At 42.1% G+C, this 26,144-nt stretch overlaps 1 protein-coding gene across 1 annotated transcript in view; it reads left to right on the plus strand.

The window, feature by feature from the left end:
- LOC102237175 (golgin subfamily A member 6-like protein 22) overlaps positions 1-11,954 on the plus strand; it is a 28,501-nt gene extending 16,547 nt beyond the window's left edge. Inside the window, exons 4-7 of the mRNA XM_023330474.1 lie at positions 3,250-4,539; positions 5,080-5,243; positions 9,476-9,588; positions 11,734-11,954. Of these exons, the coding sequence (XP_023186242.1) occupies positions 3,250-4,539; positions 5,080-5,243; positions 9,476-9,588; positions 11,734-11,896 (1,730 nt within the window). The 3' untranslated portion in view covers positions 11,897-11,954. The remainder of the gene's footprint in view (positions 1-3,249; positions 4,540-5,079; positions 5,244-9,475; positions 9,589-11,733) is intronic.
- Positions 11,955-26,144: the final 14,190 nt, after the last annotated feature.

Consider the following 26,144-nt stretch of genomic DNA (forward strand, 5'->3'; position numbering starts at 1 on the left):
GAGAAAAAAGGTAAACCTGTTCAGGAATTACAATGCCCTCTATGGCTGCAGGACCTTGCATTTATGGTTGATATCACAGGACACTTGAATAATCTGAACAAAATGTTGCAAGGACGCAAAAAAATTGTAACACAGTATTATGACGCCATATGTGCATTCAAGTCAAAGCTGACGTTATGGGAGACGCAGATGGCAAGCGGGGACCCTGCTCATCTTCCCTGTCTCAGAGATGTGTGCGCAGCAAGCGTTAACCGTGATGTGAAACGGTACAAAGATACGATTTCAAGGTTGCTGAGTGAGTTTGAGAAAAGATTTCAGGTATTTAGCGAACTTGAGACAGAATTCTCAGTTTTTCGCTCACCATTCACAGTCAGAGCTTCTGATGTGCCCGTTGACATGCAGCTTGAAATCATTGATTTGCAGTGTGATGTGGAATTGAAGGACAAATTTGCATCAGTTGGCTTGGACACATTTTACAAGTATCTCCTACCAGGATATCCTAAATTTACAGCACTGGCTGCAAAAATGTTGTCCATGTTTGGGACTACATACCTTTGTGAGCAAATTTTTTCACTAAGGAATATAAATAAAACAAAGCTGCGCTCAAAGCTCACACATAAGCACTTAAATGACACTCTGAAATTGGCTGCTGCTCAGGACATGATGCCTGATATTGATGTACCTGTCCAGGCTAAAAGATGCCAAGTTTCAGGGGCAAATACTGAGTAAAACTAAATCCTATGGAATGTTACTGTCAACGTTGCACTATTAAAAATTACAGCTTTGAATATTTGCTGAATTAATTCTGTTAAAGTTAGTGCTAGTCAGTAACAGATTTACAACAAAAGAGTTTTGTTGAGTAAAATATTTCTCATGCATGCAATACATGTTATGTATGTAAGTTTTTCTATATGTATACATTTTATGCATCAACAAGAACGGTGACAAATGTACTTAATCAAATATCTGTTTAAAGCAGCTGACACTTAAGATTTCAAATGTGTGAAGCCAGACAATTTGTTCAAATTGATTCCCAGATGTGAAAAATTGATTTTAAATCATTTATTAATTTTTATCTGTTTGATGTATTATGTCATGCAGGACAGTGTTTTTAAGTTCCAAAAACTGTGAATAAATGTTTTGCAACATTGTACAATCACTGTGATCAGTTCTCATGCATAATGCACTTAAATAAATGTAAAAGTAGTGTTGAAATTGCACATGCTTTTCTTAAAAACTCTGAGCTTTTTCATAATATATTTTGTAAAAGTGAAATTTGTTTAATATAAAAATCAACAAGTCCACTTTTATTAGTTCTATTTAATTTTGCAATGAGTTTACTTGTGTGGCCCCCTTGAGATCAGATTAAGCTGTATGCGGCCCCTAAACCAAAATGAGTTTGACACCCCTGGCCTAATGTGTTGAAACTAACTAGTCATTTTGCGCTTCGCCATGGGAAAATAAGTTTTCACAACTTTGAAAAATCTGAATCTATAACCTATAAAATGTAACTTTTTGAATTGAATTATGAGAAATAAACAACTTTTCCATGATTATCTAATTTTTTGGAAAGGCTCTGTATGTTTCTCTTAACTATCTTAAGACCCATTTATTTATTTTCTATGAATCACTTGTCCTATATTTTTATGGCGATTTCTATGAACCAAATTATATTTAATGAGGTTTAAGTTAACCGGTTACAAATGCAGGGATGCTAGGCAGGTTGGTTCATATTTGTAGTGATCAATGGGCAACAGACAGACTACACCTGTGACAGGCCACCAGTCCATCACAGGGCAACACAGATACTAACATCCATGTGTAACCTCGATAATCGTGATCGCTCAGTTCAACTCAGTTCTGCGTTGTGTGAATAAGGGCCAGGAGACAGGATGAGATGAAATGATTTTTATCTGTATGGAACAGGATAACAACTGATCAGGAATCAGGTTCATCACAGCGGGTACAGCACCTTACGAGGAATAGTATTTCATGTTAGCATCAAGCTAACATAACATTTTACCAGAGCGTTAAACTCAGGGAACCTACCTCGCGCTCATCTCTCATGAACTGGCAACGAGATATCTGTGTTCAGTATAATTAACACTGCCAACCACCAGGAGGGGGTGCTGTTTCACCCATTACACATGAACCCAAACTTGGGAGTAATGACAAGTGGAATTCTATACAACATTAACTCTGTTACACATGTACACATTCCTAAGACCAGCTTAGAGAGACCAAATAGCCTAATAGACATGTGTTTGGGCTCTCAAAGGAAGCCGGAGTATACCAGAGAGCACCTGCACATCAATTGGGAGATCATGCAAACTCAACACCTATGGACCACATAATGTCCAGCGATTCAATTAATGGACCTCAAGGCAACAGTGCTATCACCATGCAACCCCGAAAAATAAACAAGTTAATGAAATATTAAATCAGTTAACTTTCCTTTGGTTCTATCCTAATGAACGTTCACTTTGCGTTGGAACGAGCTGTTGTTTTCCGTTGCTGGTTTTGTTGTGCAATGGTGGATGAAATTGAGAGAGTGCCACCAAAATATTATGTAGTGATAGCTCCTGCATTCATAGCGGAGGCTCAGATATCTTTGGTGAACATTTTGTGTTCAGTTTTGATTTAACAAACTTTTTCCCTTCTCCCGGTTTTCCCCCGGTTATTTTGAAAAATGGCGGATGAAATATTGAGTGACTTGGCTTTATTTACTAAAAGCAACAGTCGTCAGCAACATGTTTGAAATCGCAAGATAATTCAGAGGTGTTATGAGTTTGGTGTATTTCCCAAGCTAGCTGGGCAGTAATGATAGTCGCTATCAGCTCTATTTTTGTCTCACCCGAGCCGTTTGACAACCTGCCAACCCGCATCGGTGCCTGCATGTCCTAGAAGGACATGAACTGCAGAGCACTATGGCGCATAGCGGAGTCTCTCTGATCGGTTTACACTCCGCATCCAGTGGCAAAATTTCAGATTTTCCAACTCTGGCATTGGACGTGCTTCTTAAGCCTGAAATGCTTAAAAGGCGGATCTCTAGGAGTGCGAAATGGACCACGGCGCACATCTACAGTACATAGGCATTGAATGTAAACCAGATGCCCCTGATGCTCAAATCGTGTTTGGTGTGAATGCGGCATAAGAATAGAGTCTGAAATCCTGAAAGGGTCTAAGAAACTGAAAATGTTAATGAAGATAGTTTGAATGACTTTCTGACTAATTTGTGTGTTTTTACAGTGGCTATGGTGACGACCAAGCAGCATGAAAATATCAACAGCCTTGCAACTGAAAAACGTCAACTGGTTGATCAACAAAAGATGATGAAGAACCAGATCAAGGATATGGCCCGAGAGAGAGACTCGATCTGGGTCACCGAAGGAATTATCAAAGAAAAAGATGAACTGATCCAAGATTTAGAGGAGTTTCAACGAGACTTATTGGAAATGATCCGAGACAGAGAGAGGCTGAAACAAGACACAGAGGAGCTGAGAAAAGACAAAGAGGAGCTGAGACGAGACAGAGGGGTGCTGGACAAAGACGAAGAGGAGTTTTTCCGAGACAGCGAGAAGCTTAGAAAAGACAAAGAGGAGCTGAGCCAAGACATAGATGAGCTGAGCCAAAGAAAGCAGGAGATGAATCAAAAGATAACAAAGTATAACAAAGACAAAGAGGAACTGAGACGAGAGAAAGAGGAGGTGATCCAGAAGATAGAGAAGCTGAACAAAGAGAAAGAGGAGCTGACCAATGAGAAACAAAAAGTGAGTGAAGACAAAGAGAAGTTGAAGGAGGAGCAAGAGGAGCTGAGAAAAGAGCAAGAGGAGTTGAGAAAAGAGCAAGAGGAGAGGAGAAAAGAACTAGAGAACCTGGAAAAAGAGCAAGAGTTGGAAATGATAAAGGCTCTGGTAAATATGACAGAGGAGCAGATAAATATAATGAAGGAGCTGATTGAAGAGAGAAAGCAGCTGAATAAAGAAGTAGAGGAGTTGGTCAAAAAAGAAGAGGAGCTTATTGAGGAGCTTAAAGAACATCTGAGAAAAGACAAAGAGGAGCTGAGAGAAGAGACAGATGAGCTGAGCAAAGCGACAGATGAGCTGAGCAAACAGACAGATGAGGTGAACAAGCAGACAGATGAGGTGAGCAAATGGAAAGAGGAGCTGATCAAAGCAAAAGAGGATTTGGAAAAAGAGACAGAGAAGCTGCTTGAAAAGCAAGAAGAGCTGGAGAAAGAGAAAAGGGATCTGAGCAAACAGGAAGCTGAGCTGGCTAAAGAGGAAGAAGAGCTGAGGACAAAGGAAGAGGAGCTCAACAAAACGAAAGATGAGCCGAATAAAGAGAAAGAAGAGCTAGACAGAAAAAGGAAGGAGCTGATCAAAGAGGAGGAAGAGCTGGACGAAAAGGCAAAGGCCCACGACAGAGAGAAATGGGAGCTGGACAACAAAAGAACGGAGCTGGACAAACAAAGAGAGCATCTGAAAAACAACAAAATTGAGAGGGATAACGAGATCGTGGAGCTGAGATTAGAAAAACGTGAGGCACAGGATCGATGCAGGGAGAGAAATATCCTAAAAAAAATCTATGACTTCGTCTTGAAGCATAAACAGTTTCCAGTTGAAGAATTCTGCCCTCTAAATAGTAATTATATTTCTAGATTACATTTGAAACTCTTGATTATTAATTTTAATTTTGAAATATTCAATTAACAGTTTTTCAAGACACAGCTGACCATTATTACCACAGGTAGAGTGCTGAAGGTCACTTTTCTGACCACAAAGTGAGCCAGTAAAATTGATTCATTAGCAACAGGTTAACAGCCAAGTTTTGATTTCAGAGAATATTGTTTTTGTTTTTTTAGTGAACCGTGTTGTATGCTACTTCTGACTAGAATGATATTGTAATTGAATCACCTTTCAATATTGATCTGCACTCTACCTTTAAAAGCTTTGCTTGAGTAATTTTGACAATTGAAAGATTATATAAGTAAATGTGGATTTCTTTTAGAAACATTTTTTTCCTTTTGAGATTATTTTACCAAAGTTTCACTTTATTCTTCTCTTTCCCCTTGTCTAGTGAGACCAAAATGTCTGCATTGCAGGAAAGGCTGGATTTCCAATAGAAACCGCTGCTACCTCGTTTATGATGTCGATACTATGGGGAAGAACTGGAACAATAGTTATCGTTTCTGTATAAATAATGCTGCATACTTGGTTGTAATTAATGATCTGGAGGAGCAGGTAAAACAAAACGCCACCTCTACTCTTGAAATTTAAAGCTAATCTGGAAGTTTCTGGAAGATTAATAGCTTGACGATACTGAATTGCCCATATAAATTGAATCAACACCTCCTAATGAATTTTTTAAAAGTGAGAATAGAAAACAAAAAAGGAGGAAGTGTTGCCCTAATACATAAGAATTTCTTCATTAAAAGAGAAAATTAAAAGAGAAACAACTTTTTAGGTAATTTAACTTTTGAATATCTGGGAATTGGGGTAAAAGGCCATAAACTAACTCTGATTCTAACTCTGTACAAAACTTCAACATATGTGGAAAACATCTTTATTGACTTTAATGAGCTTTTATCTCTTACATTCACCAATTATGACTGTTTAATAATTGTGGGAGATTTTAACATCCATGTTGACAAGCCCAAAGACAGAGAGGCAAAAACCTGACATATTCTTGATCATTTTGCTCTAATTCAGCATGTTAAACAGTCAACACACAATCTAGGACACACACTGGACGTGATTATCAGTGAGGGTGTGAATATTTCCAGTGTCTCTGTAACTGATGTCATCCTGTCTGATCATTTTGCTGTTATGTTTTAAAATTCTTTCTCCATCGACTCACTTAGTAAAACAGCCACTATCACAAAACGTTCTTTCACAGACAGCAGAAACATTTAATCAGTTATACGTCTTCGCCTTCTTTGTGCTGTAACTATGAGGATGTGTTGGTAGATAACTTCCCTTCCAAAGTTTCAGATATCATTGATTTCATTGTGCTAGGGGTTGGCGATATGAGGAAAATCTAATATCCCAGTGTTACGATACACAATAAATATATCGCAATATTTTTAAACCTACAATTATTATAATCTGCAGTTATTTTAAGCTATGTAGTATGTAAAATGTTTCTGGGGTACTCTTTTCAAATGGACCATTAATGTCCGTTAATTTTTTTTTAAATTTGCATACAAAATCAGAATAACTGTAAATATTTTATTGTAATCATCAGTTGCACAAAGATATTTTTCACTAATGAAATTACTACCACTGCCTCTTTCTGTGGCCAACACTAGACCTTTAATAAACAAGATAAAAATAAATAAGTAAAAATCACCAAGCAAGAATCAACAAAGAAACATAAAACAGCTTGTAATGAAGACTGAAGATGGTCAGTTAGTGGATTAGCAATGACTCCAGGGTGTCAGTTTTGGACAGGAGATATATATATAGGTCAGATAATGGAGTTTACCAAGCTCCGCCCACAACCGACCTAGAAAATCCCATGTGGCCGCAAGTCTCACAAACAAAGCCTCGCAGCGCGTTGTTTCTATGTAAACATGGCATCTTCCTCTTGGACTGATTCTCTGCAGAGTATTTCTGAGTCCATTAGTGCATCATTTCTGCCGGATTTTCACAATATATCAGCTACAATAATGGACAGAGGAACTACGAAGTTCATGTCATCTTTTTTGGATGACATCAAGGTGTTTGAGCCACGTGATGCCTCCAACATTGTGCAGGTCACAGCAAAACCCTTTCGGTCGATGAGGAAAACGGCATATCCATCCCCGCCAACAAAATGCTAATAAATAAATAAATTGTAATATTTTTTTTAATGCAATACATATTTATCATATAGATACTGAAACAGTTCGTGAAACAGTATTCCACTCAATTAAATCTACATGTTCCATTCATCAGACTACAAAATGCACAACACTACTGAAGCTGGAAAGGAGAGTTTCAAATGGATGAACAATCACTCAAAATATCCCCATTCACTAAACAGAAAGAAAGCAAAGCAATAATACTTACACCAGCACACACTCCTGTTAAGTTGCACAAAATTCGAGACCAAACTTCAGCTTTAATTAACATTTGCAAATGGAGAAAACATACAAAGCTCACATCTCGGTGAGAATCGGATGAGTTCTGACTTGGGGCTGAACGTCCCCTCATTTACATAGGATACATCACACATTACGTAGCCACACCCCCTGGCTCAAGTGTCAGGTAAAAATCTATACATTACTTATCTGTCAGTTCCAGTGGAGCAGGGTTGCATACACATTCACAGCTCAACTTTAGGTGTTTCTCCAAAAAGCCTCTCTGCTGATGGCTAAACAGATACTAGAAACTGAATTTCTACAAACTAGGCTCATCACCTTAGCCATGTCTCACATTTCTAACTGCTGAACACCCTGTTCTTCATTTATCTGAGGAGGGTCAGAAGAGCATATATCCTGTTGAGCTGCAACTGAGTGCAAACCTTTAATAAAAACATCATAAAGTGTACATTCAAATTTATTTAAACTTTGCTACTAAATTTTTCCTTCACACTCCTTTGTTCTTGTGGATCCTACAAAGGTTGAGCTGCTCATGCGGTCGTGCACAAGCTTTGATCCAAGCAAGGCATTCTGCTTCTGATTTTGGAAATCTGTGAATTTTACTACCACAAATACGATCAGGATACCTGATATCACCAGTACAGATACCTCACTGGCAATGGAGAACCTTTTTTTTTCTAGTGTTGATGCAAAAACTTTCTGCCGGTTTGCTAGTCCACAATGTAGTCTGGCACTACATTAACATGTGTTTACTAATGCATTACATTAGCATGTGTTCACTAATGCATGTACATTAGCATGTGTTCACTAATGCATTACATTAGCATGTGTTCACTAATGCATGTACATTAGCATGTGTTCACTAATGCATTACATTAGCATGTGTTCACTAATGCATGTACATTAGCATGTGTTCACTAATGCATTACATTAACATGTGTTTACTAATGCATTACATTAACATGTGTTTACTAATGCATTACATTAACATGTGTTTACTAATGCATTACATTAACATGTGTTTACTAATGCATTACATTAGCTTGTGTTTGTGAGACGGCCATCAGCCAATGAAGCGCAGCCCCTCTGGTAAGGTCCATGAAATGAGGGAATGTCCAGGTCCAAATTTAAGCTTTATTTGACTTTAATATGAATGTGTATGTGTGGCTTCTATAAAGATAAATAAACAAATACAAATTATAAGTACTACTCTGAAAATACTCCTTTCGCAAAGGCAACCAAAAATAAACGTGCTTGAAATCTATAACAACGCTAAAAGCCGATTAATACTTAACTATGAAAATGTAAATCCTTATGGCACATAAATAATAATCAATCCTGCTAATAATGTGTCACACGATAAAATATAAAAGCGAAATAAGGCATTTCAATTGGAAAAAGAGAACCACGAACAGCTGCATCAAATTACATTAAACCGAGCTTAATTATGTAATGCTAAACAGCTAGCTGTTAACTCTTCACAGTATGTATAAACTACACTGTTATGAAAACAGATCCAACACCTGTGTCATTCCGTAGACACTAGGAAAAAGTAAAGGATGCGTGCAAAACCATAAATTTAACAAAAAATCTTTATAGATAAAAAAAATGCAAATAAAAAAATGACCATACAAAATCAGTTATACAATTCCTTTTCTTTCGTTCCAAAAAATACATGGCATGCGCTGTCAAAAACTGCATTGCTCCGTGATTATGCAATCCTTCTCCCGTCAGTGTGTTTTGCTAATGTAATATAAGGTTCAACAGGAATTAAGCTTTTGAAAATAAACCTAAGTTCCATAATAAGGCTGACCTGAACAAATATTAACCTTCTTTACTAAAAATGGCAAAATTAAAAGACAAAGCATTTTACAAATAATTTAAATATTACTTATTTATGGCTCTAACATAAAGCAAAATGACCATAATATTCTACAATACAAAGTGCAAAAATAGCTGTTTGGCATTGAAAGAACAGAACTAAATCACCAACAGCATTACTTACTTTCAATGGATGCACACACTTCAGAAGATGTAATAAACGATGTCCATGTTCAAGGGTTCCCCCAGAAAACTTGCTAAGCCCGGTGGTTGGGACACGAGGCGGTCCACCAACGACCCGCCGTGTTTCAATATTAATAGATGTTAAGTTGACTGGAAATGCAAAAATATTACTGGGTGATTATATGTTACAGGAAGACATTGTCAGTGAAATGCTATTTAAACCTGCAACTATAGAGTCTATAATCTAAATAACACTTATATCAAAGTGTTACGATATAACACTTTGAACTGCCTTGTTGCTGAAATGTGTTATTCAAATAAACTTGATTGATTGACATCTTGAAGTTAATGAGATTTATGACAGTCTGAAATAAAATCTGTTCACAGATATTTATCAACGATATAGCCCCTTTCTACAGACCTTCGTATGGATACTGGATAGGGTTACATAGATTGAGAGACGCATGGCTCTGGATTACTGGACGTAATAACACCCTTGAGTAAGAACTATTTTCTAAGATATGCATATTTAAAGCTGCAGTATGTAACTTTTATAGAAAATATGTGTTCATATTTGTTGAAACTGCTATCATGTCCTCTTAACTGTATGGTATCAGACTGATAAGATGTGAAAAAATTGGGCTCCTCTGCCTTCTCCCAATGCTCTGAATGCTAACTAGAAGCAACCAATCACAGCCTGGAGGCGGGTCTTAGCGCTGTCAGTCACAATCTAGTGTGGCTGCTCTCTGCTGCTGCTTTTCCCTATCAGCAGATCCTGCTGTGAATGCTCAGGCTAGTTAGCATAGCCACTGATGGCAGCGGATACAGTTTTCCTGTAACAGTAAGTTGTTTCTCTGCCATTAGCACATTTAGCAGAATCTAAATGAGGTTGAGTGACAACGTTAGAAGAAGAAGAATTACTTTATTCATCCCAGCAGGGAAATTATTTTGCAGTTACAGCAAGAATTTTTTATACACAGATTAACACACACACACACACGACAGGAGCTGCGTCTTTGAAGGAGGACATGCGGCAAAGGTCATCGGGACCGGGAGTCGAACCCACGACGTCCGCGGGTCTAAGGCCTCCAAATGTGGGGCGTGCTAACCCCCTGCACCACCACAGCACGCCTCAACAAGGCGACCTCCTCCTGGCTCTGATTGGTTGTTTTTAGTTGGGGACGGTGCATTTCTTCAGACTGCAATAATAGCTCAGGCAGGCGGTGGAAGGAGTCGATCTTTAAATAGATTATCTGGCTCATACCAAACTGTCACAACATGGTGACAGTTTTAACACAGATATAGAAAATGTATTCTCTATAAAAGACAGCAGGACAGTTTCTCCCAGGATATCCTGATTCCTGATTGAATCCATCAAGTTTCCAGAGGAAGGGAAGCGGCCCCAGAGCATCATTGGGTCCCTGCCGTGCTTCACAGTGGGCAGGTTGTTCTTTTCAACAGGAGCTTAATACGTCTGATCAGACTCAAGAAGTTCCAGTTTTGAAAAACAAAACCTTCTTTATCTTCCTAATGTAGCTCTGAGCAAACTGCAGCTGGGTTTTCTTGTGCCTTTGGGTCAGTGGTTCTGTAGGTGATTGAGTTCAGGCATGGAGACCTTCAGTCCTCAGTCTGTCCTCACTGTGGGACCTGAAACCTCTGTGGCTGATGCCACCAAGCCTTGCTGCTGGTCTTTTGCAGTCAGTCGATGGTTTTTGACCACCTGCCTCCTTGGGAATGTGGCGGCTTTCTGTTTCAGCCACCAGGGGGCGTAGCCATTGTCCCTGTAACTTTAAAGTTGGGTTTTATTCCTCCAGCTGTAATTCTATGAACATTCAGGCCATTTACTACCTTTCTGCCTCTCTTAATGTCAATGCCTTTGACTAGGCCATTATTGTAACATGCAATGAAACATTAAGTTCTTCCTCAAACAGGATTGGTGAAGGCCTTCATTGGTTAAATCAGGGATGATCAAGAAAAAAACCCTGATTTGCAAACACATGCTCTCATGAAGCATTCTGTTCAGATGGATGAATAATTTTTAGACTTCATCTTTGGAAGTAATTCTTTATGTTGAATTTGGATAAAATATTTTTGTTTCATTAGGTTTGTTTAAATGTTTTACTTTGTGTAGTGCCATTTATTCTTGAAAATATCTGAGAAATTTTCCGTTTTATATAAATCCTGAATTGCTGTTGCAGTTGAATAATTTTAGATTCAACTGTAGAAACAAGGACATTTAGTTGCGGCGGTGGCGCTGGAGTGAAGCACTTGACCCATGTACAGACGCCTCAGTCTACGCAGCTATAACAGGTTTGAGTCCCAACCTGTTGACTTTTGCTGCATGTCTTCCATCTTTCTCACAATCCAGTTTCTTATCCACTGAAAGTCAAATAAAGATCACTAGAGCCAAAAAACATCTAAAAAATTAGATCTTTTGTAAAACATTTAGATCTTTAAAATCCAATCTTCCAAGTGTGCAAAACACTTTTCATTTACTTCGAGTCTGACTTCTTTTCAAGTGTGTCTTTATTCATATAGAGACAACAACACATTTAGATGCTGGCAGTTATCAGTTTGATGTCAATAAGCTGCTGTACAATTTTTATTTAATAAATGTTCTGATGGTTCATGTTTCTGTCTTAAAGCTTCTGGATGAAGAAACATACCTATACTTCTGGAGCAGTACTGCATTTGCCAGGACAAAGACACGGAGAGAGCTGGATAGCAGCAGAGAAAGGGGTGCGAAACAGATTCATCTGTGAGAATGGGAGGATTTATTGGCTTAACACTGTTCTAAAGTTTCAATGAATACTCAACTGTCTCTTCAGTTTTTGGTAAATCTCACAAATAAAAACACAATTTCAGCTGTTGGACTGTTGAAGTAATTTTTAAGATTCTTAAACTTCCTCTATTTCTTGTTTGCTCATCTGAATGTAACCCCTCAGATTATATATATATCTTTTCTCCTACACCCCTTACACATTTTCTTAAATACAGTACAGTGCATTGTAGACCTTTTCACCTTGAACAGTATTAATCACCTTTTACTTAACTTGGTTAATGTTTTACACTCACATATTGGAGGTTTTACACACTGTAAAAGTCCATAACAATATAGTACACACAGGTATTTTCTGTTGGCTTAAAACACAGTAAATGTAGCGTTTTGATAATAGCTGTTATTTACTACCGCCAGTAAATGCATCAATTTTACTTGTCTCTACCTTACTGGTCAGTCAAGGGCAAAATCAAGTTTAAGCAATTTGATTGGTTGTGATGGACCGGTACTGGAGGTACTGCGGCCGTTCATGGGCCAGTTTGGACCTGTCCCACTGTGGACTTTTTTTTTTTTTTTGCTAACCAGTTGGAGCTACAAACTTTTTCTGGAGGTTTGCCTGGTTTTTGGAGCCACAGAACCGAACCCTGCTCAACGTTTTGCTTGGGGTTTGGAGCTGCAGAACCGAACCACGCTCGTGAGCCGGACCGGACTGTTGGACCGGAGCTGGAGCATTTTATTGCCGTTCGTTGAAAACTGGTAATCCATGGTGGGGTGAGTAACCCAGTCCTCCTGGTTGTTCTGGGCCGAGGACGGAAGCTAACCGAGCCCCTCAGGCCTGCGACCTTGAAAAGCTAACGGACTGTTTTACTAATTGAAGAAACTGAATAGTGTGGATGATACCGCCAGTTTGATACATTCAGCCTTGTTTTTTTTTTATTTATACAACTTGTTTAAAGGGTTGTTTTGAACAGTTCTGAGACAGAACAGTTGCACTAAGTGTGCTTAAAATCTTACTAGTGATCTATTGGGGTTGTAATGTTGAGTTGTAGCACTAACTGTGATTAATACCGGATTAATGGATGGGATACATTCTGTGCTATTGTTCTACTGTGCTGAAAGTTAACTGTGCTTTGTTACTGTGCATCGCCCTTGGTTTATTACTGACCAGTCCGGTTTATTAAACTGGTACATATTCAACTTTACCACTTTATTTTAGTATAAGGTCAAAGTTGCACTGCATTTAGATCTTAGTTGTAGTTATCTTAGCCTTGCTCTTGTGCTCAGTTACGCACTCTATTTACAACATGCGCTGTTGCCAAATAAGACACTATTTTCTCATTGTGAAGGTTTTGATAGAGTGCAGGTCAGAGAATTTGGGCGCTGTTCATAGGGAAAACTAGAACAGTTGTTACATGAACAAACTGTTAAAATTAATATCTCATCATTTAGCTTCTTGTTCCTGGGCTCCTACATCACTGAAAACCTGACCTGGAACACTAACTCCACTTCAGTCCTGAAGAAGGCACAGCAGAAACTGAACTTCCTGAGGATTCTCAGGAAGAACAACCTGACAACAGAGCTCTTGGTGCATCGGCGGCACTTTTCATCCTTGATGCACCAAATGCCTTTTTCAGAGCTTTTTAAATTTACTTTATCATTTTTAAGTGTCTGGATGCCTTCCTGTACCCCCCGCACCCCCAAGAATAATATTTAACAAACAATAACACCTTTTCTTTAATACCCTGCAGAACCGAAACTGCTAAAGAAAGGTTTAAGCTAAATATTGGTCTAAAGTACAGTAATAAGTACTCCACAGTTTATAAAGTATATAAACCAGCTGCTCTTGTTCTCTGTTGCAATGTAAGTATAAGTACTCCATAATTTATGAGGCATAAAACTAAGTGTTGGTCCTCCATGTTGATCTAAGGTAATGAGTAGTTTTGTTTAGATCAATTTCTCTGGATTCTAAGTTTGTTCTAATTCCTGAAGTACTGTATATAAACTGAATGTTCTGGAAGTAGTTTTTCTGGATTATACGTTTATTGTAAATCCTTTTCTGGGTGGCAAGATAATTATAAGTACTCCATTTTCTCTGCATGATAATCTAAAAAGTGTCAGGCAGCTGGTGGTGCCCATCTCCAGCTGTCATCAGATGAGAGGCGGGGTTCACCCTGGACAGGTCACCAGTCCATCACAGGCCCTGAAAGCTCACAATGAATAAAATGTATGAAAGAGAAATGGTAGATTAACAAGGGAAATAAATTCTGTCCAGTTATCTTAAAATCAAATCATGTTTATTAAGCACTTAGTGTTGGAAACACACCAGTTTTTGCTGTTAAAAATGTAGCCAGCTGCTCAGTAAAAATAAAAATCCTTCCACCATGAAGACGATGTGGAGCTTCATCCTCAGAGCTGGTTGGTGACCTGGTGGAGCCAGAGCCTCTTCTGAGACAGGAAAGTCTTTAGATTTTCTAATTCCTGGCTTCCTCTTTCAGATTAATCTGCTTACACTGCAAAAATATGTTGAATATAAAAACAATGATGAACGAGTTATAACAGCCTCACAATATCAAAGTCTCTGTCATTCGGAGCTTAATTAAAACCAGGTTAAGTTAGTGAAGAAAACTATATCAAGTCGCAACAAACAGAACCTCCAGACAGTTATAACATGAAGCTGAATGATTGTTATAGTAATGTTATAGCTACTTCCATCCAAAGCGTAATAATCAACAACAGGAATTAAGTTAATTATTGATATTTATTGTTGAATACATGAAGGATTCCCCGCTAGCTTTATCTGTTCGTTGTCAACCCAACATAGGATCACACCAAACAGGATGCAAGTATTCAGAGAAGTGCCACAAAATAAAATACAAAACAAACAAAATGAATGGAAAAGTTGTCAGCCCGCCCTCACAAGTACTACAAGCAGAAAAATGATCCTAACTGGGCGGACTAACAAGAAAGAAAAAAAACCCAAACGCTAAAAGGACAGCAGGAGGCAGTGCAAAAACTGTGAAACAAAAACACAAAAATTACTAAATGCGTATTAAATCATTTTAATCAAATCAACCTAAAACATATTAAAACACTGCCTACCTGCATTGCATAAATCAACACTCTCAGATCAAACCTTGGTGTATCCAATCTGGTGCAACCCTAGCAAATAAAGCAATATATAAACACACAATTCATTCGGATTAAAAAGACCAATGTAAAACCTACCTGCGGCGTCGAACAACCACGCCCAGGTAACGCTACCAGCCAACACCATCAACAATGCAGTCCTGTATAAAAACACCACATCAGCACAACTTACTTAAAAGAATCACTTTAAAACGATTTCCCCCAACCTACCACAGCCAGCAAACAGCGCGGGCCCAACACACAGCTGGTCTTCCAGCTTCCCTTTTATGGAGGCACAGGCTGGAGAGAGTGCGACACCTAATGGTGCCACCTGTTACAGTAATAATCATAAGTCTCACTGAAATTGATAAAATAATTATTTCTGAAACCAACATAAGTTTGTTTATATCTGTTCTGACAAACTGCCAGCAAGCCACTCCCCTCTGCTGCATCTTTCTTCTCTCCTGGAGTGATGAGAACCAGGTGGATTCAATCTCCTACCAGCCATACTCCAACCTGGAAGGTGGCGGTAATGCACCTGTAAGTTGTTTGCCAACCGCCATAAAACAAGAAGAAGAAGAAGAATCTCCTACCAATCAGAATGTACAGTAGGTACTTGAGGGGTGACTGACCTGTCACTCCTGGTTTTGAAGTGCCACAGCATGAAAGCAAACAATCCTGGTAGCACGTAAATTGAAACTGTGCAAAAGTTTCTAAAAAACTGTGAAGGACAGCCGGTTTTTCACCCATGTGGTTGGGTATGTGGTTGAACTACAAAAATTGTGAAAATAAAGATGGACTCACCAAGATGAAGACTCCTCGAGTGAAATCCAGTTTTGTTTCACAGTAGAGACCTATCCTTTTCAAGTGGGGATCGCACAGTAAATTAAACCTAACAGAACTTGACAATATCTTTACTGCACTGTTTATAATTAAACAAAGATAATTAATAAGCAAACTTGCCACCAGCTAGCAACACATTAGCAGCCTTCGTCCCTTCGGCTCTTTTCGTGACCCACATTTCATTTCCATCGGTTCTTGTCCTGTTGTGTTGTCGTCTAACTCGGACTAGGACGTCACCAGCTTGAATTTACCAAAACTACTAACTATTATCAAGGCCCTCTCTAATTTTAATTCAATATCATGTGAGTAAAAATGGCGAATTTGAACAGCGTCTGTTATCTTCTCTGGCTTCTTCTTCTTCTTCTTCGTGTGAGAGGAGGGTGTTTGAGGAAGAGCGGAAGAAGAGCGGTTGAGCGAGTGATTGTATACTTTCTATCTTTGTTTTGTCTTACTGTTTATTCACTGGGTGTTTGTGTTACTTGTTTAATTGTGATTTTGTGTTAGTTTTGTCACGTTTTAAGGGGATTTTGTGGGTTCGGGTGTGGCCGTCAGGCCGGCGTCTTAGGATGCCATGGTGGGTGTTGGTGGTGGGTCTTTCTCCACGCTGACGCGGAAGAACGGCATCAAGGTGGGTGCTGGTTCTCCGTGCAGCGTGGAGGAAGTTTGTTTGGCTGTGGGTGATGTGATTGGGCACGGGAGCATAAGGTCGGCAGCACGGATGAATGGAGCGGTGGTGTGTTTTGTGGAAAAAGTTGAGCAGGCTCAACAGCTAGTGGAGGTGGGCGTTTCTGTAGGCGATTTGTTTTTACAAGTCTCGCCACTTACCTTACCTGCAACGAAGGTAACGCTGTCAAACGTTCCTCCGTTTATAAGTGACGAGTTCTTGATTAAAGAGTTGTCGAGGCACGGTAAGGTGGTGTCGCCGCTAAAAAAGGTTCCAACAGGGTGCAAATCACCTTTACTAAAACATGTTGTATCCCATAGGAGGCAACTCTTTATGATTCTAAATCGAAAAGATGAAGAGTTGAATTTACGATTTCACGTGAGGATTGATGAATTTGACTATGTTTTGTTTGCCACGTCCTCAAATATGAAATGTTTTGGTTGTGGCAAAGAAGGCCACATCATAAAAATGTGCCCAGACAAGGCCGGACCGGCCCCGCAGGGTCCGGCGAAGCAGCAGGTGGCTGGTGAGAAAACAGGAAACCCGCCTAGTGAGGGTAGGGCAGCGGAGGAGCCCGCTGCCGCTGCGGGAGAACCCGCTGCCGCTGCGGAGGAATCCGCGGCTGCTGCGGGGAAACCCGCTTCCGCCGTGGAGGGACCCGCGGCTGCTGCGGGGGGACCCTCGGTTGCTGCGGAGGAGGCCGTGGCGGCTGCGGGGGAACCCGCGGTGGTGGTGGAAGAGCCCGCTGCAAGAGAGCTGGAGAGAGGTACAGTCGTGAGTGAGGGAGCGTTGGGAATGAGTGTGTGTGTGGGTATGGATGAGAGCACGGTGGTGTGTGGTGATGAGGTGAATGGTGGTGAGGGTGGAAGTGTTGAGGGGGAGAAAGACGGTGTGCAGAGAGAGCAGGAGGAGGTGAAGGGCGATGAGGAGCATTTAGTGTGTGGAGGTCAGGGAGAGAGAGTAGAGGAGGAGGTGGGTGGACAGAATGAAAGGAGGAACAGTGTAGAGTCGGTTGTTGGAGCAGGAGCGGAGGGAGAGACAGGTGAAACAGAGGAGGGGATGGAGCTAGAGGCTTCTGCCCCCATAAAAAGGCGCAGCAAAAGGAAAAATGTGGTGGCTGCTGTGCAAGCCAGTAAACAGGCCAGCAAGCTGGTTGCAGACAGGAGGGAGGTGTCAGATAGCAGTGACAATGAAGACTGGTTCTCTGACACCAGTGAGGTGTCCGTAAACCAAAGTAGCAGTAAAGAACCTAGGTACCCGGTAGAATCTTACAGAACCTTTTTGCAACAAACCAAGGGATTGAGGGGAGTAAAAATAGAAAGTTACTTTCAAATTTAAGACTATTTTATTTTTCTGCAAGATATCATATCAGAAACAAAGAGGTATCAGGTTTTACAGATACAGAAGTTTTTAGATTAAAGAAAATAATGTCAAAAGCTAGGAAACAATTTTGAGTAAAAATGATGTACAGTAGTATTTTATTATTTTTTATAAGGTTTTTATGTTTTGGTTTTAGCTTCTTACCCAATATGGATTCTTTTAAAATTGCATCTTTAAATCTTAACGGGGCGAGGGAAGCTCAGAAACGTGCATTGATATACCAAACATTAAACCAAAAGAAAATTGACATCATTTTTTTACAAGAAACTCACAGTGATTCCTTAATAGAAACAGACTGGGGCAGAGAGTGGAGGGGGGAGGTCATTTTAAGTCACGGCACCTCCCAGAGTGCAGGGGTGGGCTTTCTGTTCTCCAGAGCTTTCACCCCACACTCCACAGAAGTTGAGCACGTCGTTCAAGGGAGGTGTCTTTTAGTCAAAACAAAATTTGATCATTTTAGCCTGGTTTTTATCAATATTTATGCTCCCATCACCAATGCAGAGAAAAAGCGTTTTTTTGAAAAAATTGGGGAAAGGCTGGGTGATTGTGGGTCGGAAGATTATGTTTTTATAGGTGGGGATTTTAATTGTACAGAAAACGAGTTTTTAGATCGTAATCATGCAGAGCCGCATCCAGCGGCCCAACATGTTCTGCGGCGGCTGGTCTCGTCTCACGGCCTGGTGGACGTATGGAGGAGGATGCATGCAGGCTCCAGGCAGTACACATGGTCCCACATTAAGGAAAACCGAATCTCTTTAGCTCGACTTGATCGTTTTTATTGTTTTAAACACCATTTTAACGTGTTTAAAACATGCCAGATTTTACCGGTGGCTTTTACCGATCACTCTTTGCTTTTAGGTAGTGTTTTTATCAGAAACATTTTACCTAGAAGCGCTTACTGGCATTTTAACTCTGTTTTAACTTATGATCGGGGTTTTAGGGAGATTTTAGGTTATTTTTGGACTGGTTTTAGACAGAGAAAGGCTGATTTTACCAGCCTGAGACAGTGGTGGGACCATGGTAAAGTGCAAATAAAACTGCTGTGTCAGCAGCATACTCTCAATGTCACCCGTGACATCACCGGATCTATTAGAGATCTGGAGATGAACATCGTGGAGTTAGAACGACTTAGTGAATCCACAGGAAATCGAGAGCACATTGAAGCTCTCAAATCTAAAAGGCTAGTTTTAGCAAACCTGCTGGAGAATAAAGTCCAAGGCACATTGGTCAGGTCCCGGATCCAGAACATCACGGAGATGGATGCTCCCTCTAGCTTCTTTTTTAGCTTGGAGAGGAAGCACGGGCAGAGGAAGCAGATCCACTCTTTGCTGTCGGACACGGGGCAGCAACTGAGTGAACCAGGCCAGATCAGGAGGAGGGCTGTGGAGTTTTACAGTTCTCTGTTCCACAGCGAATATAAAGAGAACGAGGAACTGTTCGAGGAGTTCTGTGACGAACTGCCTCAGGTCTCCGAGGAGACAAACATCGAGCTGGAGCGCCCTCTGGGGCTCCAGGAGCTCCACACAGCCCTCCTCAGCATGCAGGGCCAGAAGTCCCCAGGCGTTGACGGGCTCACTGTGGAGTTCTACAAGGCCTACTGGGATCTTCTGGCCCAAGACTTGCTAGACGTATACAATGAGAGCCTGCTTACTGGTTCACTCCCCCTGTCCTGCCGCAGGGCAGTGATCACCCTGCTGCCCAAAAAGGGAAACCTGCAGGACATCAAGAACTGGCGCCCCGTGTCCCTCCTCTGCACCGACTACAAAATTCTCTCCAAGGCCCTGGCCACTAGGCTGGGAAGAGCTATGGAGCAGGTCATCCACCGGGATCAGACCTATTGTGTCCCCAGCAGGTCCATGGTAGATAACATCTACCTAATTCGGGACGTTTTGGAGGTCTCCGGTTCATTGGGTTTGCAAACGGGCTTGATTTCACTAGATCAAGAAAAGGCATTCGACCGCGTCGAACACGGCTTCCTCTGGGAAACCATGAGGAGGTTTGGGTTCGGCGAGGGTCTTATTGCCAAGATCCAGGTTTTGTATAGTGATATTGAGAGTGTGCTGAAGATCAACGGCAGCATGTGTGCTCCTTTTAGGGTGTGTAGAGGCGTTCGACAGGGCTGCGCGCTCTCGGGGATGCTCTACGCACTCTCCCTGGAACCCCTCCTCCAGAAAATACGCTCGACTGTTCACGGTCTGGTTTTACCCGGTTTTAAAAACAATATGGTTTTATCTGCCTATGCTGACGATGTCGTTGTTTTTATTAAAGATCAGCGGGATGTCACTGTTTTAACCGAGATCACGAAAAAGTTTTCAATTCTGTCCGCTGCGAGGGTGAACTGGGGAAAAAGCGAAGCCCTGGCAGTCGGCGAGTGGTCCAACGGGCTCCCAGTTCTCCCTCAGGGTCTTTTATGGAAAAAGGATGGTTTTAAATATCTCGGTGTGTTTTTAGGCGATAAACATGTTGTAAAAAAGAACTGGGAAAATATTGAAGAAAAAATGAAAAACAAGTTATCAAAATGGAAATGGTTACATTCACAAATGTCCTACCGAGGTAGAGTGTTGGTTTTAAATAATCTAGTCGCTTCACAGCTGTGGCACAAACTTGCGGTGTTAGACCCGCCATCTGGGCTACTTGCAAAAATCCAAACAGAGATGGTCAATTTCTTTTGGAACGGTCTGCACTGGGTGCCACAGTCTGTCTTGTTTTTATCAAGAGAGGAGGGGGGTCAGGGCCTCGTCCACCTGGCCAGTAGAACGGCTACTTTTAGATTACAGTTCCTCCAGAAGTATTTGACAGGTTCCCCTGTATGGAAGGACGTGGCCAGCTGCATTCTCAGACGTGTTAATTTTCTGGGGCTGGATGCTGCTCTGTTTTTAACTGATTTTAGTTTTTTAAAGTTAAAGGGTTGCCTCAATTTTATCAAAGTGTTTTAAGATCCTGTGCTTTTTTTAAACTGCACAGGACAAAATCGCATAATTCTCTGCATTGGCTTTTAGAAGAACCGTTGATCTGTGGAGCGAGATTAGACGTCTGCGACAGCACTGTGCCGGGCTGTTCTGAGGCGCTGTCTGGGTCCGGGACGGTGACCCTGCGGCGGCTGATAGTGGTGGCTGGACCGGACTTTGCCAACGTCCAGGAGGTCAGCACACTGTTGAAGATCCGGTCCGCCAGGCTGACACAGCGCTTCCTGGAGAGGGTGAAGGAGCGAATGACGGCTGGGGAGAGGCGGCTGCTACAACTACACGCCACAAAAGAGTGCCTGCCTGATCCGAATGACCCGTTCCCTGACGTGTCCCTGGATCCCAATTTTGGGGAGGAAAGTGGCCCCCTGCTGCAAAGCCCAGGATTAGGGATGGAGCTCTGCAAAACGGGGCCAAAAATACTATATAAACACTGCGTAAAGATCCTGAACAAGAGAACTCTTTGTAAAAGATCCGTCAGTGTATGGACTGACAAACTGGGAGGGCAAAAACCTCAGTGGAGGACTTTGTACAAACCTCCAATAAAGAAAAGGACTGGTGATCTGCAGTGGCGGATCCTGCACGGTGCCATCGCCACGAACTCGTTTTTATCGGTCATCAGTCCTGGGGTTTTAAACGAGTGTCCTTTTTGCAGTTTGTCCGAGAGTGTTTTTCATGTTTTTATAGATTGCGTACGTTTAACTAGTTTTTTACATTTTTTAGCGAGCATTTTTAGCCTCTTTGGCGTGGTTTTTACCAATTCTGTTTTTATAAATGGTGTACATTATAGTCGATCCACTAGTTTTAAATCCCGGATTTTAAATTATTTGTTAGCCGAGGCCAAGATGGCTATTTATATAACTCGACGGGACAAAATGCAGGCTGGACCTCATCTCGACGCGGTGACTCTGTGGAAGGTGAACATCAGGGCTAGGTTGAGGTTAGAGTTTTGTTTCTACAGAGTCACCGAAAATTTGACGGGGTTTTTAGAACTGTGGGCTTTTAATAATATATTGTGCATCATTTCTGATCAGGGAGAACTAAAATATAACAAAGTGTTAATGTAAATATTTATTTGTTTTAGTATCTTTGACCTGATTTATGTAATGTTTTTATTGTTGAATTATTGTACAATAAATGTATTGTTAAAAATCAAATCTTCTTCGTGTGAGAGGAGGGTGTTTGAGGAAGAGCGGAAGAAGAGCGGTTGAGCGAGTGATTGTATACTTTCTATCTTTGTTTTTTCTTACTGTTTTCACTGGGTATTTGTGTTACTTGTTTTATCTGTAAATTCGTTTAGTTTTCGTCACGTTTTAAGGGGTTTTTTGTGGGTTCGGGTGTGGCCGTCAGGCCGGTGTCTTAGGACGCCATGGTGGGTGTTGGTGGTGGGTCTTTCTCCACGCTGACACGGAAGAACGGCATCAAGGTGGGTGCTGGTTCTCCGTGCAGCGTGGAGGAAGTTTGTTTGGCTGTGGGTGAGGTGATTGGGCACGGAAATATTAGGTCTGCAGCACGAATGAATGGAGCGGTGGTGTTGTTTGTTGAGACAGTGGAGCAGGCTCAGCGTTTGGTGGAAGTGGGCGTGTCTGTCAACGGCTTGTTTTTACATGTTTCGCCTTTAACTTTACCTGCAACTAAGGTAATGTTATCAAATGTTCCTCCTTTTATTAGCGATGATTTTCTGATAAAAGAGTTGTCACGACACGGTAAAGTGGTGTCGCCGATAAGGAAGGTTTTATCTGGCTGTAAGTCACCTTTACTGAAACACGTTGTATCGCACAGAAGACAACTGTTTATGATATTAAACCGTCGGGACGAAGAACTAAATTTGAGGTTTCATGTTAAAATAGATGATTTTGATTACATGTTGTTTGCCACTTCTTCCAACATGAAGTGTTTTGGTTGTGGACAAGAGGGACACATTATAAAAATGTGTCCAGACAAGGCCGGGCCGGCCCCGCCGGGTTCGGCGAAGCAGCAGCCCGCTGCTGCTGAGCAGGAGGGGGCCTCACCTCGTGAGGTTAGTGCGGCGGGGGAACCCGCGGCTGCTGCGGAGGAACCCGCTGCTGCTGCGGGGGAACCCGCTGCTGCGGCGGGGGAACCCGCGGTGGCGGCGGAGGAACCCGCTGCTGCTGCGGGGGAACCCGCGGTGGCGGCGGAGGAACCCGCTGCAGAAGAACCAGCAGAGGGTATTGTTGAGGTGTCGGTGGTGGACAGTGGGATGAGTGTGTGTGTGGGAACGGAGGGGTGCACTGTGGTGTGTAGTGATGGGGTGAATGGTGGTGAAAGTGTGGAGGGAGAGAATGTCGGTGTGCAGGGAGGACAGGAGGAGGAGGTGAAGGACAGTGAGGAGCATTTAGTGTGTGGGGATCAGGGAGGGATAGGTGAGGTGGAGGTAGGAGGACAGAATGAAAGGAGGAACAGTGTGGAGTCGGTTTTGGGAACTGGATTGGAGGGAGAGACAGAGGAGGTGATGGAAGTGGAGGCTTCTGCCCCGGTAAAGAGGCGAAGCAAAAGGAGGAATGTGGTGGCTGCTGTACAGGCCAGCAGGCAGGTCAGCAAGCTGGCTGGAGAGAGGAGGGAGGTGTCGGACAGCAGCGACGCTGAGAGCTCGTTCTCTGACGCCAGCGAGGCGTCAGTGAGTCAAACAAATAGTAAAGAACCAAGATACCCTGTCGAGTCTTACAGAACGTTTTTAAAACAAACTAAAGGGCTGAAAGGAGTAAAGATAGAAAGTTATTTTCCAGATCTGAGAATCTTTTACTCCTCTGCGAGACATCACATTAGGAACAACGAAGTATCGGGTTTTGAAAAGACAGAAATATTTAGATTAAAGAAAGCAATGTCAAAAGCGAGAAAACTTTTTTGAGTAAAAATGATGCACAGTGATTTTTTAGTATTTTTATTATTATTATTTTTTATAGTCTTTTTGTGTGTTGGTTTTAGCTTCTTACCCAATATGGATTCTTTTAAAATCGCAACTTTGAATCTTAACGGGGCGAGGGAGGCTGAGAAACGGGCTTTGATTTACCAAACACTGAACCAAAAGAAAATAGATGTTATTTATTTACAGAAAACTCATAGCGATCATTTAATTGAGACGGACTGGGGCAGAGAGTGGAGGGGGGAGGTCATTTTAAGCCACGGCACCTCCCAGAGTGCAGGGGTGGGCTTCCTGTTCTCTAAGGCTTTCACCCCGAACTCCACAGAAGTAGAGCATGTCGTTCAAGGGAGGTGTCTTTTAGTTAAAGCAAAGTTTGATATTTTTAGTCTGGTTTTTATTAATATTTATGCTCCGACCACCAATGCAGAGAAAAAGCGTTTTTTTGAACAAATTGGGGAAAGGTTGGGTGATTGTGGGTCTGAGGATTATGTTTTTATAGGTGGGGATTTTAATTGTACAGAAAACGAGTTTTTAGATCGTAATCATGCAGAGCCGCATCCAGCGGCCCAACATGCTCTGCGGCGGCTGGTCTCGTCTCACGGCCTGGTGGACGTATGGAGGAGGATGCATGCAGGCTCCAGGCAGTACACATGGTCCCACATTAAGGAAAACCGAATCTCTTTAGCTCGACTTGATCGTTTTTATTGTTTTAAACACCATTTTAATGTGTTTAAAACATGCCAGATTTTACCGGTGGCTTTTACCGATCACTCGTTGCTTTTAGGTGTTTTTATTAGAAACATTTTACCTAGAAGCGCTTACTGGCATTTTAACTCAGCTTTAACTTATGATCAGGGTTTTAAGGAGATTTTAGGTTATTTTTGGACTGGTTTTAGACAGAGGAAGGCTGATTTTACTTGTCTGAGACAGTGGTGGGACCATGGGAAAGTTCAGATAAAACTGCTGAGTCAGCAGCACACCCTTAATGTCACCCGTGACATCACCGGATCTATCAGGGATCTGGAGATGAACATCGTGGAATTAGAACAACTTAGTGAATCCACAGGAAATCGAGAGCACATTGAAGCTCTCAAATCTAAAAGGCTAGTTTTAGCAAACCTGCTGGAGAATAAAGTCCAAGGCGCATTGGTCAGGTCCCGGATCCAGAACATCACGGAGATGGATGCTCCCTCTGGCTTTTTCTTCAGCTTGGAGAGGAAGCACGGGCAGAGGAAGCAGATCCACTCTTTGCTGTCGGACACAGGGCAGCAACTGAGTGAACCAGTGCAGATCAGGAGTTTTACAGTTCTCTGTTCCAGACTGAACATGAGGAAAACGAGGAACTGTTCGAGGAGTTCTGCAGTGAACTGCCTCAGGTCTCCGAAGAGACCAAAACCGACCTGGAGCGCCCCCTGGGGATCCAGGAACTCCACACAGCCCTCCTCAGCATGCAGGGCCAGAAGTCCCCGGGCATTGACGGTCTCACGGTTGAGTTTTACAAGGCCTACTGGGATCTTCTGGCCCAAGATTTGCTCGACGTCTACAACGAGTGTCTGCACACTGGTTCACTCCCCTTGTCCTGCCGAAGGGCGGTCATCACCCTGCTGCCCAAGAAGGGGAACTTGCAGGAGATAAAGAACTGGCGCCCTGTGTCCCTCCTCTGCACCGACTATAAGATCCTCTCCAAGGCCCTGGCCACGAGGCTGGGAAGAGCTATGGAGCAGGTCATCCACCGGGATCAGACCTATTGCGTCCCCAGCAGGTCCATGGTAGATAACATCTACCTAATTCGGGATGTTTTGGAGGTCTCCGGTTCATTAGGTTTGCAAATTGGCTTGATTTCACTAGATCAAGAAAAGGCATTCGACCGCGTCGAACACGGCTTCCTCTGGGAAACCATGAGGAGGTTCGGGTTCGGCGAGGGTCTTATCGCCAAGATCCAGGTTCTGTACAGTGGCATTGAGAGTGTGCTGAAGATCAACGGTAGCCTGTGTGCTCCTTTTAGGGTGTGTAGAGGCGTTCGACAGGGCTGCGCGCTCTCGGGGATGCTCTACGCACTCTCCCTGGAACCCCTCCTCCGGAAAATACGCTCGAGTGTTTATGGTCTGGTTTTACCTGGTTTTAAGGACAATATGGTTTTATCTGCCTACGCTGACGATGTTGTTGTTTTTGTAAAAGATCAGCAAGATGTCACTGTTTTAACCAAGATCACTGAAAAGTTTTTTACTCTGTCCGCTGCGAGGGTGAACTGGGGAAAGAGTGCAGCCCTGGCCGTCGGCGAGTGGTCTGCAGGGCTCCCAGTTCTCCCTCAGGGTCTTTTATGGAAGAAGGACGGTTTTAAATATCTTGGTGTGTTTTTAGGCAGTACACATATTGTGAACAAGAACTGGGACGACATTGAGCAAAAAATAAAAAAT

Source organism: Xiphophorus maculatus, chromosome 3 (assembly GCF_002775205.1).
Source record: "Xiphophorus maculatus strain JP 163 A chromosome 3, X_maculatus-5.0-male, whole genome shotgun sequence".
Taxonomy (NCBI): domain Eukaryota; kingdom Metazoa; phylum Chordata; class Actinopteri; order Cyprinodontiformes; family Poeciliidae; genus Xiphophorus; species Xiphophorus maculatus.